This window comes from Triticum urartu, chromosome 4A (assembly GCF_056163025.1).
Source record: "Triticum urartu cultivar PI428250 chromosome 4A, HENAU_Tu73, whole genome shotgun sequence".
In the NCBI taxonomy this organism is placed as follows: domain Eukaryota; kingdom Viridiplantae; phylum Streptophyta; class Magnoliopsida; order Poales; family Poaceae; genus Triticum; species Triticum urartu.
Window position 1 is genome coordinate 52,035,974 of NC_141876.1, and position 19,316 is coordinate 52,055,289.

At 42.5% G+C, this 19,316-nt stretch overlaps 1 protein-coding gene across 2 annotated transcripts; it reads left to right on the top strand.

Moving 5' to 3' along the window:
• The first annotated feature begins 273 nt into the window (after positions 1–273).
• On the top strand, positions 274–18,800 carry LOC125550565 (uncharacterized). Of its 2 annotated transcripts, none has more exons than XM_048713588.2 (17): positions 274–563; positions 650–5,483; positions 5,561–5,749; positions 5,856–5,970; positions 6,710–7,769; positions 8,862–9,309; positions 9,476–9,529; positions 9,624–12,456; positions 12,654–12,767; positions 12,856–12,986; positions 13,315–13,407; positions 13,709–13,981; positions 14,119–14,665; positions 15,541–15,616; positions 15,714–15,857; positions 18,100–18,192; positions 18,289–18,800. In XM_048713588.2, the coding sequence occupies exons 1-15, from the start codon at positions 337–339 to the stop codon at positions 15,811–15,813; spliced, it is 11,094 nt and encodes a 3,697-aa protein (XP_048569545.2). In that variant the 5' UTR covers positions 274–336; the 3' UTR covers positions 15,814–15,857; positions 18,100–18,192; positions 18,289–18,800. The 2 variants fall into 2 exon arrangements, with proteins under 2 accessions (XP_048569545.2, XP_048569546.2); XM_048713589.2 differs by having other exon boundaries at positions 15,714–15,844.
• Positions 18,801–19,316: the final 516 nt, after the last annotated feature.

Genomic DNA, 19,316 nt, shown 5'->3' on the forward strand with positions numbered 1-19,316 from the left:
AGAATCTCATACATACGCGCATACATTCATTTCTATGAATGCATATACAGACATCCTATCTCATAGACGTTTTCATAGTCGACGAAAACATCTCTTTCAAGTGAACGCATATCCCTCAAAGAGCCGAAACAAATAAACTAAAAAAACACGAGATCCGGGTGTCTAACGCTTTTTCCCTAAAAGAGGAGATCGGACGGCTCAAAAGAGAAGACGGCCAAAGGAGGGCTCCGCTCCGCTGTTTCGTCCCCGTCCCGTCCGTCCGTCCCCCCCCCCTCCCTTTGCCTTCGCCGGGCACTGGGGTAGCGAGCGGAGCGCCGCGCGGCGGACAGCCTGACAATGCAAAACCCTCGCCCCTCCTACGCCCACCACCAGCTCCAGCAGCACCTCGCCTCCCTCCTCTCCGCCGCGGCCGGCGACCCCCCGCACCCCTCCGATGACGCCTCCCGCGCCGGCGCCCTCTCCAGCCTCCGCCTCTCCCTCCTCCACCCGCCCAACCGCCCGCTCCTCCCCTCCCTCGCCCCCTTCCTCGCCCCGCCGCTCTCCGTGCTCCTCGCCGACGACGCGTAAGCGCCCCCTCCCCCCTCCCCTCGCGCATCTGTATGTAGGTAACGCGATTCTACTCACCTCTTCGTTCGTGTCTGTTGCGCAGGTCCTACGCCGTGCGGCGCGCCGCCGTGGCGGCCTACGCGGCGCTCAGCGCGGTGCTGTGCGCGCACGAGGCGCCCGGGGGCCTCCCTGACGGGTTCGTCGCCTGGGCGCTGCCGCTCCTGGGGGAGCCCGCCTCGGCCGCCCTCGTCGCCGAGGGGCTCAGGGAGCTCCTGGCCACCGGGGATGCGCACGCCGTCGAGCGTTTCGTGCCACCACTCCTCGCCGCCTGCCGTGACGTGCTCGAGGATGAGCGGACCTCGCTCGCTGTGCTCAGGTGCCTGCTCGGCCTGCTCACGCTCGTCGCCGCCAAGTTCCCCCACTGCTTCCGGCCGCAATTCGTCGATATGGTTGACTTGCTCCTTGGGTGGGTGTTCGTCCCAGACCTTGCCGAAACCGATTGCCGCACCATCGTGGATAGTTTCTCGCAGTTCCAGTGGCACTGGCTCGGTAATCTGCAGTTCTCCCTTGGACTGTTGCCCAAGTTCTTGGCTGATATGGAGGTCCTTGTGCATGATCCCAACCTTGCGGCCAGCCATAACTCTGGCCGGCTTCGTCCGCTCTTTGCTTGCTTCTCGACGGTGTTGCAGATCATGGCATCTGGTGTGGCAGAGAGAAATAATCTGAGAGAACTTGTAGTAGGGCCACTTGAGGCGTTGGCTCCTCAGCTTTTAAGGTGTGCATCAGTGATAGCTTCCAAGATTGGCTGGTCTGAGAGGATGGAAGAAGCATCCAGATGTTTGGTCTTGCTCGCAGAGATTCTGCAGGAAAGGTTCGCTGAGTTCTATGCTATGTTTGTGGATGTGTTGACACAGAGTTTGGATAATGCGTCGTCACAACAGTTGGTGGTAGCACTTAAGACTAACCTGCAAGTGTTGTCACTTCAAAATTTGGGGCTCCATTCGGCTGCTGTGGAGCACTTGCTTGAATTCAGCTCACTTTTATCTCGGCTGCGTCTTCACCCAAGCCACAACGTGGTTGTAAATTCAGCATCCACTTATCTTTTTTGTCTGCAGCATGGATTGGAAGATGTAGCTGAGCAAGCAATTGCATCATTGATGAAAGAGTTGGAACTATTGAAATTTCTGCTTGAGAACATGCAAGTAAGCTGCACTGGTATCCAGAGTCACTCCTTAGAGAACAACACTCCAGTAGGGTATTCAGAGCATCAGTTGCTTTCTTTAATGAAATTCGATTTGAAGATTCTACTGGCCACTGTTTCAGCTGATTCTGAAAAGATCAACAGGAGAGTACCTAGGCTGACATCATTCATTTCAGAGAAGCTTGACCCATTTGGCACCCCGTTTCATAATTTCCTTGAGATGCAGTTTCAGATTTTCTCTACACTTCACAGACTGAGCAGTGTGGAACTGTCAATTAATATTGAAACATCTGAAGAATTTGAAAGAGGCTCTGGTGATTCAGGCAGTCAAACTCAGATAAATACTGAATCAAGGAAGTCTTTTTGTGACTGTAAAATGAAGTTCATGCATAAATATGGAAAACACATAATGCGTGGCCTTAGTGCATCATCATCCATGACACTGAAATTAGACGCTTTAGATTGGATAGATTCTTTCGCGAAACTGGTTCTTGCCATGGAAAGGGATCTGAACAAGACCAGTCTCTCTTATGAGTTTGGGGATGCTACCCTTCCGAATACTATTCTCTTCACTATCTTGGATTGCGCTTATGATAGGGAGACTAAAGTAAGATGCCATGTTGCGTTATCCTTGGAAGCACTCTTTCTTGGTAGGCTCATCAATCCCATGAGCTTCTCAGTTGTCTCACAGGTTCTTCTTGACAAGCTCAGTGATCCAGACAATGCTGTAAAAAATGGATTTCTGAGGTTATTTTCAATTGCTTTGCCTATTACAACATACACATTTGGCTTCCTTGAGGATGGATATAGTTATCAGAATTGCCTAGGTATTTCTAACATTACCAAGCACTGCATGAGTTTGAGGCATGTGCTTGCTGTGAAACAACAGCCTAGGAAACTTCACTGGCAGCAGCTTGTTTCTATTCTGAGTTACCTTTCCCTCAGATTGAAGTTGCCTCTTTCTTCTTGGGTTCAACGACTGGTCTTTAGTTACCGTGGCAAGAAAGATATGTTTTCTGGTCAAATTGATGTCTCTGGAGATACTGATTGGAATGAATTATTCAAAGGGCCCGATGTGGACATAACTATTATTGACAGGATATATTCAGTGAACAATCTTGCTGCAGTTTGGTGGGGCATCCATGAAGCTGCTCGGCACTGCATAAACCTTCGGCTTCGAACTCATCTCGGTGGCCCCACACAGACATTTGCTGCTTTAGAACGCATGCTTTTGGATGTACCAAATTTATTGGCACTGGAAACTAACGAAGGTGAAGGCAGGTATATAGGACCATCTGACATATCCCTATTGCCTATGCGCCTGCTATTGGATTTTGTTGAGGCATTAAAGAAATATGTTTATAATGCGTATGAAGGTTCCTTTGTTCTACCAGCCCCTCCAAAGGCAAGTTCCTTGTTTTTCCGAGCGAACAAACGAGTCTGTGAAGAGTGGTTTTCTCGAATCTGTGATCCAATGCTGAAGGCAGGACTAGCTTTGCAGTGCAGCGATGCAGTCATTCAGTACTGCTCATCTCGGTTACTAGATCTCAGAAACATTGCTGCATCATCCCTCAAGGACAACAGCCGCATGGGAGGAGCTACTGAAAGTAATCATGCTTTTAGAGAGAGGTTAGAAATGGATATTCTGAAGGTTTTGCGACATGCTTCTCTGGCATTGTGCAGGTGTCATGAAACAGATGCCTTAGTTGGACTCCAGAGGTGGGCTGTGTCAACATTCTACACATACTTTGAGCAGGAAAAGCAACTAACACGGGGTGCATCTGATACCCACAAGCACTTTTCCTGGATGTCAGGACTCATCTATCAATCCCAGGGGCAGTATGAAAAGGCTGCTGCACATTATTCTCATCTCTTGCAGTCTGAGGAAGCCCTTACCTCCATGGATTCTGATGTCATCCAGTACATCATAGCACGTGTTATTGAGTGCTACACAGCTCTGTCTGACTGGAAATGCTTGGAGGGTTGGCTTGCAGAGTTACAAGAGCTCCGTGCTGTACATGCTGGCAAACCTTATTCAGGTGCTTTAACGAGTGCTGGCAATGAGCTTAATGCTATTCATGCAATGGCATGCTTTGATGAGGGTGACTTCCATTCAGCTTGGAGTTATCTTGATTTGACTCCTAAAAGCAGCAGCGAGCTTACCCTCGATCCCAAGGTTGCAGTTGAGAGAAGTGAATTAATGCTCCTGCGTGGAATGCTTCAATCTGACAGCAAGCCTGACAAGGCAAGAGAGGATCTTGATAAGGCTAAATTGATGTTGGATGAAGCACTCTCTGTGGCCCCTCTCAATGGATTGACTGATGCTGCAGCATGTGCTGGCCAGCTTCATTGCATCTTTGCATTTGAAGAGGCCACTGGGTTGACGTGCCAAGATGGACCTAATCAACCACCAGCGCTCATGGATTATTTACTGAGACTATTGCAGGATCCTATTGACAGGATCCATCAAGATTGCAGCATGTGGCTGAAGGTCTTTAAAGTGTATCGTACTGCACATCCATCTTCATTACCCACTCTTCTTCTATGTCGCAAGCTTGCTAGTCTTGCTAGAAAGCAGACCAACTTTATGTTAGCTGGCCGCTTAAACCAGTACCTCATAAACCATCCTTTGGAATCATCTGATGAGACGGACAAGGGAATGCTTACTTTGAACATTAAGTATGAAGGTGCCTTGCTGAAGCATTGCGAAGGAAACAATGAGGAGGCTTTAACTGATCTGTGGTCACTGGTTCGTGCTAATATTCTTTCTTCAGTTAGTGATTCATCTGGTATTGGCGATTCACTTATTGCTAAGGCGTGTCTGAAACTCTCGACCTGGATGGAGGAGAGTTCAACTTCCACTCTGAATATGATCGTTCCAAAGGTGGTAAAAGATTTTAGTGATTTTGATGGCTTTCAAAATGGGTCAGAGAAACTTTTGTCTGGTGACAGTGGGTTAGTTTGTACTGCAAACTGTCATGTGCTTGCCCAAGAAATCATAGGCAGTGCTCGAAAGATATCCTGGCAACTTTGTCCCAGTATGGGCAAGGCGTGGCTTTCTTATGCATCTTGGTGCTTTACTCATGCCAATCACTCTCTGTCTGGATCCGATTCAAATGTGCAGAACAGTTTGTCCTCCATTCTCCAATCTGAACTTTCTCCAGACAGATTTCACTTGACAGATAATGAGAAGTCTGAGGTGGAGCAAACAATAAGAAGTTTCTATGCTGATAAATCTGCAAATTGTGTCGATCACAATTCCTTAGCGACAACAGGGTCTAGCAACAATTCTGAGCAGGAGTATCCCATGACCATGATAATTGAACAGGCAACTCAACTGTTAGAAACTGCAGCCGGAGCACCAGGTTTTGAGGCCAGTGATGGTGAAGGTGCCTATGCACTGCTATCATCAGGGCTTAACGTTCTCTTTGGTAAATGCGATTCTACAATGGACAGTGCTATGCCTTTGATTAATAATCTCACTGAAATTTGGTGGTCTTTAAGGAAAAGGAGGGTATCACTCTTTGGGCATGCTGCAACTGCTTATTTTCAGTACCTTTCTCATTCATCAAGTGAGCTTCAACCTTCATATCAGCGTGATGCCTTAAAAGGGAAAACTAGGGGCTACACTTTGAGAGCATTGTTGTATCTCCTCCATATAATTTTGAACTATGGGGTGGAGCTGAAGGAAACACTTGAAAGTGGGCTTTCAACAGTTCCTTTGTTGCCATGGCAGGTAAATGATGATAGTGGCGCATCTATTCTATAATTATGATAAGGTTAGTGTATAATTATATGTTTGGATCCATGCAGGAGATTATACCACAACTTTTTGCTCGCTTGAGTTCCCACCCAGAGAAGATAGTAAGGAAACAGTTGGAGAGCATATTGGTGAAGCTAGGGAAACTTTCTCCTTATTCTATAGTATATCCTACATTAGTTGATATCAATGCCTGTGAAGGAGAACCTTCTGAGGAGCTTCAGCGAATATTGAACTTTCTGGTATGATGTTTCGTTTGGTACTTATACTATGATTATCTGCTTTAGGCTATGATGATATATGCATGCTACTTCTATATTTTGAACACTTTCTGTTTTTCTTTCATAGGTTAAGCTGTACCCCAAATTAATTAAGGATGTTAAGCTTGTAATTGATGAGCTAGGAATGATAACCGTTCTGTGGGAGGAACAATGGCTGAGTACCTTACAAGATCTCCATTCAGGTAAGCCTCCCCTCGACTTCTGCAGTTCTGTGAAATCAGACCAGAGGCAGGCTTCCATGGAAAATGGACACACCTACATAAGAATTAGCTTATGCTCCAGCTTGACATTGTTGTGCTTACTACAGAATCTAGTTAGTTAAAGGGAGCCTTTACCGAACCAAGTAAAATACTTCCGTGCCGTAAGAAAGATGTTGGTTATATAAGAAGTAAAACACAGTTTTCTTTTCTTCAAAGCCGCTGCAATTCCAAATGCACTGTAAGGTCTAAGCCCCAGTTAGTAACAATTATTTTTTCTTGCTCTGATTTTTGAATTAAGTGTTCCTGTAGAGTTAATTACAAAATCCTCTCGTTAACTAGATTGCAATACAAATCCTGAAAAATATTGTTGCATAGGATCTCTAGAATGGTGCCTCTCTTGAGTTTTTATGAGATCCTTTAGCTTACTAAGTTTCAATACTGTAAGAATGCTTGCTTGCACGGCAAATGACATTTCCTCCTCACTTGCAATGTACCATTCTAGAAGTTAGGTTGGAGGTAGTCTACTCTGACTGTTGCATTAAATTTAATCTGTCTGTACAATGGTTCATGTCTGGTATATGCTTTTGTTTACTTGTTTGTACAAACCTGCATTTAGAAACTTTATGACCAAATAACCAGTAACCACATATTTTATATCTAATATACTTTGAGCATTAGTTTGTTGAGTTATTGATGGTACATTTTTTATGTTGCTATGTAGATGTCTTAAGGAGAATCAATATACTTAAGGAGGAAGCTGCAAGGGTTGCTGCAAATTCTACACTGACTTCAGCTGAAAAGAACAAGATCAATGCTGCAAAATATTCTGCTATTATGACTCCAATTGTTGTAGCCTTGGAACGTCGTTTAGCGTCCACATCTCGTGAACCAAGAACACCCCATGAGACGTGGTTCCATAAGGAATATAACGCTCAGCTGAGATCTGCAATCACAAGCCTTAAGGTGCCCCCTGGATCTCCAGCAGCATTAGGAGAGATTTGGCGGCCTTTTGATTCAATTGCAGCTTCTTTAGTCAGTCATCAAAGAAAGTCATGCGTATTGTTAAGTGAAATTGCTCCACAGCTAGCAACTTTGTCAACCTCTGACATTCCAATGCCTGGTTTTGAGAAGCAGATACTTGATTCCTCAGAATCTTTTTTTGCTGGAAATCATGGCACGGTTACAGTCTCTTCTTTCTGCAAAGAAGTTACAATACTTTCTACAAAGACAAGACCTAAGAAGCTCGCCTTGCAAGGATCAGACGGACAGAAGTATATTTATCTTCTCAAGGGACGGGAGGATCTACGTCTTGATTCTCGGATCATGCAGCTTCTGGAGGCGATAAATAGCTTCTTGCATTCATCTTCTGATACTCGAAGTCGAAATATTGCAATTCGATTTTATTCTGTTACACCAATTAGTGGACGAGCTGGGCTAATCCAGTGGGTAGAAAATGTAAGCAGCATGTACAATGTGTACAAGTCATGGCAAAAACGTACTCAGGTGGCACAGGCACAGGCACAGCTTTCTTCAGTTAGCACTGGTAACATTCACAACTCAGTACCTCATGTTCCCCGTCCGAGTGATATGTTCTATGGAAAAATAATACCAGCACTGAAAGAAAAAGGGATCAAAAGAGTAATCTCACGAAGAGATTGGCCACTAGACGTTAAGAAAAAAGTTCTGTTGGAGCTTATGAAGGAGACTCCAAAGCAGATTTTGTGGCAAGAAATGTGGTGTTCAAGTGAGGGCTTCAAAAACTTCAACTCCAAAGTAAAGAGGTATGTATGGTGCATGGTACTTCTGCATTGAGCACTCTATTTACATTTACCAAGTGTCCTTTGTTTCCATTGCTAGGCAAAATAAAAGTATGAATTTGAGAGTTTTTACTTTTATTGTACTACTAAAAGTCTGTCCAAGCTTTTCTGCTGGTTGTCATTCTCATGAAGAATATGCCCACTTTGAGCATAGATGGCATATTTGAAACTGAAAATTGTGTTGTCAGTTAAGTCATTGCTCTTAAGCCCTAATGACTCCTTCCTTACAAAAAGATGAAAGAAGAGGGAAACCACTACTCTTTTCCAGAGGGAACCACATAAAAGTTATGCCGAGTTAAATAATTGTGCAAGTCCCTAGTGAATTGGGATCTGGGGAGGCTGAGACAAGCTCTTCAAGGTGCCATCGCTGTTGACAAGCTTCCCTATGAGTTTAATAATGTACATGCTACATAGTTTCCATGATGTAGATTCTAGCGGTGGGGTTAGACAGGGCTTGAGTCCAACCTCCATCGCCGGGGTAAACACCCAGCAGCAAGCAGGCAGTGGCATATGCAGAGATTAGAGGAAGATTTTTTAGCCTAGCGACTCAATCCGTCAAGTTGAGCCCCACCTCAGTTTTATTCCTGGAATCACCTCTGATGTGTCATTCATGTAACTTTGTTCTTGTATGTTAATTATGGATTTTCAGATTGTCATTTTGGCGGGAACTAAGATACATATGTTTTGTACTAGTATAAGTAGTGATTTGTGAAGCAACACGTGCACCACAAATTATTTATCAAATATACATAAATGGCAACTGAAACATCAGGAAACCAAGAGTGCCTTGAGGCTATTTTAGTAACTACTCCCTCCGTCCCATAATATAAGAGCGTTTTTGACACTACACTAGTGTCAAAAACGCTCTTATATTATGGGACGGAGGGAGTAGTTTGTTCACCATAACACATTCATCAAGATATCTTAGTTTTGCAAATAGAGCTCTACATTACATCTTATAAGAGTAGTAACTGAAGATTCCTTTCGTCTATTATTTTCGACAGAAGTTTTTATTATCCGTGAAGTGCTTAGCTATCAATCTTTTTCCTGTTGCAGATTCTCTAGCAGTCTAGCGGCTATGAGCATGGTTGGCCATATCCTGGGCCTTGGAGATAGGCATTTAGACAATATCCTTATGGACTTTAGCAATGGTGATGTGGTTCACATAGATTACAATATATGCTTTGATAAAGGGAAAAGGTTGAAGATTCCAGAAATTGTTCCATTCCGTCTTACTCAAACTATTGAATCAGCCTTGGGATTGTCTGGAGTTGAAGGTGTCTTTAGAGCTACCTGTGAGGCAGTTATGGGTGCCCTCTTGAAGAACAAAGATATCATCTTAATGTTAATGGAAGTATTTGTTTGGGACCCATTGATTGAGTGGACACGCGGAAATATGCAAGATGAAGCTGGAATAGCTGGTGAAGAGAAGAAAGGAATGGAATTAGCAGTTAGTTTAAGCTTGTTCTCTTCTAGGATTCAAGAAAGTCGTGTTCCGTTGCAGGTAATTGTCTCTTGGAGTTGGAAATTTTCTTTTGCCTCTTGGCAGCAATATTTTAGAATGATGCGTCAGGCATATTTGCAGTTCTAGCCTCTGTTAAATCAATGAGTTCCGAGTTTGTACGGATATAATTTATTCCCGGTCTAATTGAACTGTTTGTGATGTTCAGGAGCATCAGGATCTTTTCGTGACTAACTTGCCAGCTACAGTATCTGTTCTAAAGGTAATTCTTTTTTAACTTTGTAACCACAAAGTGGAAATATCTCATATAACATATTTGAACCACCTGATTTTTGTTTTATTCTCACTATATGCAGACATTCTTGGATACTCTAGATCAGTATGAGGTTAAGTCTGCTATATTTTATCATGCTGAGAAAGAGAGGTCCAGTGCTTTACATAATGAAACGTCAGCAAAGTCAATCCTTGCCGAGGCCACTTCAGTTGCTGAAAAATCCCGCACTTCTTTTGAGCTTCATGCTCATGAATTAGCAGAAGCGAAAACATCGACAGTTGACGAAGCTAACACGCTTGCAATATGGGTGGAAAAACATGGAAGGGTTCTTGAGGCCATACGGGACAATTCGATTACAGGTTCGGAACTATTAATGAAACTAGACAGCAAGGATGAGGCCTTGAGCCTTATTTCAGCTGTCCTTGTATCTGGGGTCCCCCTTACGGTTGTACCAGAGCCAACTAGAGAACATTGCTATGAGTTGGATAGGGAGGTCTCTGAACTAATTACTGAGTTGCATGATGGGCGGTCCTCTGCTTTACAGGCACTTGGTGAGTATGCTTTAATCTTGCAGCAAGTTCTTCCAGTTAACTACATCACAACCAGTCCAATTACTGGTTGGGCACAAGCTTTGCAGCTATCTGTAACCAGTGCATCACAAGACATGCTTGCTCTTGCCAAAAGGCAGGCTGCAGAAGTCATTGCTAAGGTTCAGGGCGAAGGTAGTAATCTAGTACAGCAAAGATACCGGGATCTCTTAAATCAAATGGAAAGTTATGTTGCATGTGTGGAAAGAATTATGAGGGAATGTTCTGAATTGATGAGTTCTGTTGGATCGGATAACGAAGCACAGTCTAAAGATCGGATACTTTCTGCATTCATAAACTCTGTTCAATTGTCATCACAAAAGAATGATGAGGATACCGTTCCTTCTTCGCTGGCAGATAATTTGGAGGTCAAACCTCCAGCCCAGGAGGATGTAAAAGAGAAAGCAAGTAAGGTTCTATCTGTTCTTGGGATCGCTGCGAGTCAGTTATACAGTGGCATTAGAGTCAGAGTGTCTGAACTCTCAACTAAAGCTGTTGGGATAACTAAGTTTAGGACAGATGAAGCTGGTCTTCAAGCTGATGCTGGAATGAGTCTGCAATTGTTTGATCAGCAGATCGAAAAATGTGCATTACTTTCTGGATTTGTGAAGGAAGTGCATGAAGTGATGGGGACAAAATTAGGTGAAATAAACGCTGATTATCTGAAGCATCGGCCTGGACAATGGGCTTATACGTTTCAGGCCATTTTGCACTCAAGTACCAACATGATTGAGCAAATGACCGAAGTTTTTCTTCCAGAAATTATTAGATCGTTTGTCTCGTACAATTCGGAGGTAATGGAAGCCTTTGGTTCAATTTCTCGGATACGTGGTTCTGTTGACACAGCTCTAGAGAAGTTGGCTGAGGTAGAACTTGAGAGAACATCACTGACTGAACTGGAACAGAGCTACTTTGTGGAAGTTGGCCGAATCACTGAGCAGCAAGTAGCTCTTGAAGAAGCTGCCATGAGGGGTAGAGACCATCTATCCTGGGAAGAAGCAGAGGAACTAGCTTCACAGGAGGAAGCCTGTAGAGCACAGTTGGAACAACTTCAGAAAACTTGGAGCCAGAAAGATATGAGAATTTCATCAGTTTTGAAAGTAGAAGCCAGTGTCATGAATTCTTTACATTCTTCTGAAAAGTACTTCTCATCTTTGGTGAGTGCTGATCAGGAAAATGAATTTCATTTCAGAAGCAAGGCTCTGCTTTCAATCTTGACAAAGCCCTTCGCTGACCTGGAATCTCTTGATCATATGCTATCATCTCGTGGCGCCTTCCCTTCCCACATGAGCGGACCAGTTTCTAATCTAAGAGAAGTTTTGGCTGCCAGTTCTTCATTATCTGATGTTGTGTGGCCTTTATCTGGCTTATTGAAGGATCATGCTTTTTTTGTTTGGAAGCTCGGTTTGCTTGATTCAATTCTTGACTTGTGCATGCATGAGATTTCATCTTCTGTTGAGCACAGTTGTACTACCAACCAGCTTTACATTACTCTCAAGAAGAAGCTTGCGATCCATGTGGAAAATCAAGTTGGTCAATATATTCTGAAAAGGATTGCTCCTGCACTGATCCTACATTTAGACAAAGAAATTTGTGATTTGCTAGAAACGAGTCAAGGAAGAAGAGAATCAGGTCAACCTACTGCGGCTGCAGGAAGGGTTGCATTAATGCTTGAGGAGTACTGTAATGCTCATGAGACAGCTAGAGCTGCCCGGACTGCAGTTTCTCTAAAGCAAAGGCAATTAAATGACCTCACTGAGGCTTTACGCAAAATAATTTTGGAAATAGTTCAGGTTGAATGGCTGCATGATTTTTCATCGCCTCATGCACAGAAGGCCAAGATTTTCTCACAAAATATTCTTGGTGATGATAAGTTCATGTCCGTGCTTTTAAATCTGAGCAGAAGGAACTTGTTAGATAAGATCCAGTCTTCGATGTCATTGATAACAAGATCAATTGAGTGTCTGCAAGCTTGTGAAAGCACTTCTGTTTCAGCTGAAGGCCAACTTGAGAGAGCAATGGGATGGGCCTGCGCCGGTCCAAATACTTCTGGAGCAGGCAGTTCAACTGCAAAGGGTTCAGGAATCCCCCCCGAGTTTCATGATCATCTATCGAAAAGGAGGAAATTGCTTGGGGGCATTCAAGAACAGGCATCTGACCTTGTTAAGTCTTGCACATCCGTTTTAGAGTTTGAAGCATCTAGAGATGGGCTTTACTTTGTTTCTGAGGATAAATCTTCTGGACAATCTACTGATAAGGGCAGGGCCTGGCAGCAAACTTTCGTGAATCTACTGACACGTTTAGATGCAGCATACAATTCCTTTACATGTAAGTCGATTACTTTCTGTTTGTACTTCCATTACATACATGCTCAGAACTGTGAACGTGTTTACTTGTCATGAGGTCACCAATGCCTAGTCAGAAGTTCTACATAATTTTGAATTTCTGATGCAATAGTCCCCCCTGCCTGATAGTATGAGTTCTTCTGTTTAATTGTTTTTCCATTTGTTCTTTGTTGCAAGCAGGTGCAGAACAAGACTGGAAACGTGGCCAGCTCAACATGGAAACTGCTGGAAAAGGCTTGTATTCAGCTACCAATCAACTTTCTGTAGTCTCTGTCAAGGCAAAATCTGCTTTAGGTCCGTCCTCTCCCACTTCTGGAATTGTTGTGTAAGATTCCTTTTATTTTAATTCTTGTAGAATAATGCCATGTATATCTTGTCCCAGTTGATCTGCAGGATACTCTGGTAGACATGTATGAACGTGCTTGCGAAGTCAGTGTATCATTATCTGGATTCAAACATATTTCACAGGAACGCACTGCCTTGACTGCTGAATGTGGCTCCTTGCTCGAGGAGGTAAATCCGTACATGATTTAATCTCATTTTGTTGACATATCTCTACTTTGACTGCATGGGAACTCCTAGCTGTGAATTCGGTTGTATGCTTTAAGGTTTGCAAGTTTAAACGGTCAAGAACTTTTAAGAGATTTAGTCTGCAGTTGAGGAACTAATATTATTCAGCTTCATATCTGAAATGCTTTGATGATAAAAAGAAATATATTCTTCAGTTAAGTAAAACTTGGCAGTTAGATAGATATCTCATCTACAGTATGCATATCCTTTCTAGTTATTGGCAATTATTATTCGAAAACTTGCTCTTGATTTCCTGACAAATTATTTACAGGTTTTGGCTATAGCAGAGGGGTTGCATGATGTCTACACTTTGGGAAAGGAAGCTGCTGCATTGCACAGTTCCCTTACGGCAAATATTTCCAAGGTTTGTCATGAATTTTTTCTATTAAATTTCCTCCCTTCAAGATCAATATAAATACTTGCACCTGGTTACTCATGGTAATATTTATCTTGTACATCACACCTGCATGCTGTTTGATGACTTTGATTGAGATTTTAATAATTCGGTACTGACATGGTGATGATATTTTTGGCTCTTAGAAGCAGTCCAGAGAAATGCTAGGCTTTATGCCTAGGACTCAGGAATACATGGCACCTTTAGTGTATTTGGTAGAATATGACATTTTTTCTCTCTAATGAAAAAGCTTTGTTTTGATACTTTGCAGGCAAATACGATCTTACTTCCACTTGAAGCTTTGTTGTCTGCTGATGTGGCTGTTATGTCTGAAGCGATCTCAAAGGAAAGAGAGAAGAATAACACCAGTATGCCTCTTAGTCATGGAAAGGCATTATACCAATCTTACATCACTAGAGTAAGGGAAGCTTGCAAAAACATAGAGCCTGTGGTGCCCCTATTAACTGAATACGTGAAGGAGCTGCACTCCATGGTGATTAAGCTTGGACGCCTTTCAAGTCTTCATGCAGGGAATCTTCATAAGGTACTTAGCTAGGACATGTATTCTTGTGTCACAGATGCTTAATCTTTTTATTTATTTTTATGTTTTGATGCTTGACCTGAAATTTTCACATGTCTCTTGGTACATGTAATTTCACTCCGCGTTTCTCTTATTCATAGGCTTTAGAAGTTCTTGAAGAAAGTGAAACTGGGAGATCACAGGATATGCCCTCTGCACGTCCAGATCTTCTGCAAAGTGATTCGTCAGTTGAGAAGGATAAAAGCTCTTCTGGGAGCAGGGAAGGTGTCTCTCAGGATTTGATTATTGATACTGATGGTTCTCTACAAGATGAATGTTGGATTTCTCCACCAGAGCACTCATATACTAGCAGTTCAGGATGTACAACATTGTTGACCCAGCTTACTCCTGAGAATTTGGAGAAAATAGATGCCCTTTTGGACAGCGGGCCTGGAATAGAGGGTCCTGCTGCTAATAGTCAGCAATCAAGAGATGGTAGAACTGATTCAGAATCAGACTCAAGTAGCAATAGGCAGGTGTTTTCAAACAATGTCACACAAGCTAGCAATATTCATGTGGCTGGAACTTCTTTTGCGGAGGAGGGAAGAATTGAAACTGAGGATAACACTGGAACCTTCAAACAGGTTAGAGGACAAGAATGTGACAGCAGTGACAATAAATCCTATTCAGATACTCGAATGACCAGAGGTAAGATATCGTCGTTGCCATTTATATTTTATTATTTCTATTTGAGGTCAAGTAGGTTCAAGGTTGCTCTTCAACTTCTTGTAGCAGTGTACTCCCTCCGTTCCTAAATATAAGTCTTTTTAGAGATTTCAATATGAACTACATACGGATGTATATAGATGTATTTTAGAGTGTAGATTCACTCATTTTGTTCCGTATTTAGTCCATATTGGAATCTGTAAAAAGACTTATACTCCCTCCGTCCCAAAATTCTTGTCTTAGATTTGTCTAGATACGGATGTATCAAGTCATGTTTTAGTATTAGATACATCCGCATCTAGACAAATCTAAGACAAGAATTTTGGGAGGGAGGGAGTATTTAGGAACGGAGGGAGTATATAGCATCCAACACCCCTCAGAGCATTGAACTTTGATTAAATTGTAAGTGCTCTGTCAGAACCATTTTAACACTGCATATAATTTTTCTTCGAATTATACACACTGCAGAAAATATTTTCAGCACAACTTTTACTTTCTCAACGTTTCTGTTTAATACCCCCTCCGTCCCAAAATTCTTGTCTTAGATTTGTCTAGATACGGATGTATCAAGTCACGTTTTAGTATTAGATACTTCCGTATCTACACAAATCTAAGACAAGAATTTTGGGACGGAGGGAGTACTTAATCTTACTTCTCATCTGTACAAAAAATACTGATGCACGAAATGGATAAATTTAATATTTTCAAATTGCACCATTGCTACGTTAGATTGAATATTACAGATCATCATAAGCCTTCCTATTTTCCTAGCTCTGTGTGAAATTTTCATGAAATATTAGGCCTTTAAGAATTCTGAAGCTGAGACAGATTTATATTGATATGTTTCTGCTCCACAGGTAAAAATCCTTTTGCTCTGTCTATCCTGAAGCAAGTGGAACATAAGTTACATGGACGAGATATAGATGGTACCAGGTGAGCAAATAAGAGGGAAGAGTTTTAGTAGCCATCCAGATCTATTGCTGTATGTTATCCAGTTTTATTGATCTCATTCTCATATCATTCTCTTTAGGTCCTTGAAAATTTCAGAGCAAGTAGACTATCTTCTTAAGCAGGCAACAAGCATCGACAATTTGTGTAATATGTACGAGGGTTGGACACCTTGGATATGATTCAAATTTCACCGATACAACTTTCATCAATGTATGCTGTCCAGGTACTAGCTGAATATTCTGCTGAAGCCCTGTAGTAGCAACTCTTTTGTTCATCTGTATGTTTTTAAAATGCAAGATCTCCATGTAGGTGAGTGTAGATGTTACAAGCTAAGAATTGTCTTCATTTCTCCGCAATCCGTTTGGTGACCTTCTTGAGATAGAAAGGAGCTGTTCAAACAGTGAAATCTTTGACAAAACCTGAGTAGTGACCTTGAGATAGAAAGAGGGCTGTTCAAACAGTAGCAATTTCTAATGAAACCTAAATTGACGTGCTCAGCACTGGCTCGGCCTTTTAGTTTTTAACCTGGATCAGTCAGTGCCTAATGGGCTGACTAGTAATGAAACTTGCCAGTAAGCCTAGTGTACACTACAGGTTCCTAAACATGTAATGTTGCACCAGTCATGTCCGGAAACTTGTCCATTAAGTACTGATATGGTGGTGGAACAAACATGTGGTCATCTTACTTATCCAATAAGGGGACAACAACAGGGGTCTTATTTATTCCAACGAGGGGACAAAAACAGGGTTTCAATAACTGCTCAGGATGATGTAAAACATTTATATTGTATCTTAGAAAACCAGAATGAGTTGGTAGATCGAAAACCAGAAAGTACTATTTCCGCAGTTTTTCTCACCATGAAGGATCAGCTGAAGTCGAGGCCTCAATTGACATGTCTTCTGATATATTTTTTCTGTTTTGCTCTCAGTATCCAACCATCTAAGTTGATATCTCTGATTCCATTTTTAGTTCAGTGGCCATTTTAGCATAGGAACAGGTCTCTACTTTTGGTCCCTCAGCTATTGCCAACTTTAATTTTAACCGTGAACCTTTTACTCCAACTCTCAGAAACAGACAAATCTTATCCGAAGCTGGTTCGGTGGGTGGTTTTGCCATGTTAGTTAACAGTTATCAACCCTTCCACATAGGCTACCACATCATCAAGCTGACCCCATGTGTCAGCCTCTCTGTCTTCTCATCTTTGCATCTCTCCTTGCTGCATCCATCCAAGCAGGTGGCTATTCAGAAGGAGGCGGCGGCAGCGCTGCATGGGAATGTCCGAGTCAGCGTTGAAACTGGGACCTGGTATTCAGAAGGACCTGGTCTTATAACTCTACATGTCTGAGTCAGCGTTGGCAAGGTAGAAGGATGATGGTGAACAGACTGAAAAAGATCAATTTTGGAGAAGAGTCGATGGATCAAATGAATTTCATAGTGTTGCTAAAAAGAAGCTCACCAAGCTTGAGGAAGAAGGTGGCAGTCCCCTGCCTCTTCATATGAACGTGAAAGAGGATGGAGATAGGGGCACCAGTGGGGTGGCTTGCAGCTTCCTACCTTAAACTACGTACAGGTGCTTGCCACCAATTGATTGGGGCTGCACACCAATGCCCGCGTTTGGTACATTGCGGCAGCCTGCACAAGGCTGCCAGCCATCACAACTGCCAAATAGAGGCATAGAGCTACAACAAAACTGCTGAAAACCATTTCCCAGATTTTGTCTCAGTCAGCAGAAAACCAGTTGGGAGAGGGCCAAGGGAGTAAAGTAAACTGATCCAAGAGTTCAAGGTTAAAAACAACTGGTTTCAGAGTTCAAGGTTGAAAAGTGAACTTCTGCAATAGTTAAGGGTTGAAAACTATAATGACACATAATCAAGAAAACACTTACATAAACAGTTTCAGGACAAGCTATGTACAGTTCTGAAGTTGATTGACATAAAATAAACGGCGTTGAAGTTTAGGGTGAAATTAAACTCAGCCGATCGTTGAGGGACCAAAAGCAGGGGCTCAAGGGCGCAGGGTTGTTTTGCCCACATCCTGGGATGTCCACTGATCGGGCTTGTGGCCTTGTAAAACTCACCTCCTAGCAGGATTGTACTCTCACCCACCTTTTCAATGCAATGAAGCTCCTTTGCATTTTCTCAAAAAAGAAGGTTTTGCCATTTTTAGATAATTTAGTTTACTTTTTTTAGATAATGTATAGTTTTGCTTGGCTATAGTTTTTGTTAGTACCAATCAGTTTTACTACTTTTTTTTTGCAAGGGACCTATGTGTTTTACGTAGCTACATTTTAATTGTTACATGGTATGCTTGACTTGCAACTGAATCACTCTCCTTGTTATGTTTTCACCTCTGTTTACCCATGGGGAAATTCCCTTTCATGCTCATTTTCAATTTTGACTTCTGTTTTTTAGAACTAGCTCTAAAACACAGGTGATTTACCCAAATCATGTTACCCCTTTTTCAGAGTTTCGGGCAGAAGACATTTCATGGCAAAAGCAGGATAGCATGTCAAGCAATTGTATGGTTGCTATGAATGATGGCGAGCCAAGTTAAAGAGGTTTGGCCCCACCTACTATTTTCACTGTTTCTGAAGCAAGGCTATGGTCATCTGTTTAACCATTTTTTTAAATATGGCTGCTTGCATTTGATCCAGCTCTACAGGTGTCATTTATAAGACAGTGTGGCTCAACTTCCCTGCAGCATGTGGCATGAACGGCTACGGATGCTTCCAATCAGAGGAGGGGCACCACTTCGGTACTGTTGGCCTCTGCATCTACAATGTTACGTTGCCATTCACATGCATTCTGGGATCCAGACAATGACATTGTGGAATGCTGAAGCTTAGCATGATATGAACGGAAATACCCAAAGCATTCGCAATTTGCATGGACACGCGGCGCGCTCACCCATGGGGATTCGAAATTGGTAAAGCTGTCAAATGTACATAATATGTTCCCTGTACATCTGATATTTTGGAAGCTCCTTTCCATGATCCAACTAGCATATTGGAAAGCGTAGGCGCTGGATATGCAACTGTGAAAATGCCGTTTGTATTCCACGACTCCTCGTGGATCATCAGGTGTAAATAGAAATGTTCAGTGTAGATCCATGATCACAGTATATTGATCGGAGTTAAATGCGAGTGCAGAGCTATTCCACATGCTAGTAATGGGAACGTATCCGTTATCTCCCAGATGAGATCCTTGCAGTAACTTATGTCCACTCTTGTTGCTTTCTGTTTTTTTTTGTTTTTGTTTTTTTGTGCAGGTGCAGATTGATTGGAAATCCTAAGCATAGCCTTGCAAAGTGACACGTTACTGGCGAGTTCGTGACAGGAGGAAAAAAGGAAGCTGCTTATCATGATCACTCAATTCCTGTTCTCTTATTATTGTTATTATTTGAGTCGGAGATTGATGGCTTTATCTACATCCGAGTACGAACGCACGGCTTGTGGTCATGGGAAAGATAGGGCTCGGGTGGCCTGTATGCACGTAAGCGATGCAGCAACACCCTGGCCTTGCCCTCCATTTTTTTTTTCTGGCGTGCTGTTATTTTACGCAGTTATTTTTCTCGTGCTTTTTGTATGGCAATAAAAGTATGCGCTCGGTAAATATCTAGTATATAGGCGTGTGCATCATTTTGAAAAAATATAGTAAATTTCCATGAGAACAAAATTCAGTT

Excerpts from the sequence above, each read along its gene's own strand:
- LOC125550565 (XM_048713588.2), top strand. The coding sequence starts at position 337 with ATGCAAAACCCTCGCCCCTCCTACGCCCACCACCAGCTCCAGCAGCAC. Across the intron at positions 5,484-5,560 it reads TTCCTTTGTTGCCATGGCAG|GAGATTATACCACAACTTTT; the intron begins GTAAATGATGAT and ends GGATCCATGCAG. Across the intron at positions 5,971-6,709 it reads CTTACAAGATCTCCATTCAG|ATGTCTTAAGGAGAATCAAT; the intron begins GTAAGCCTCCCC and ends GTTGCTATGTAG.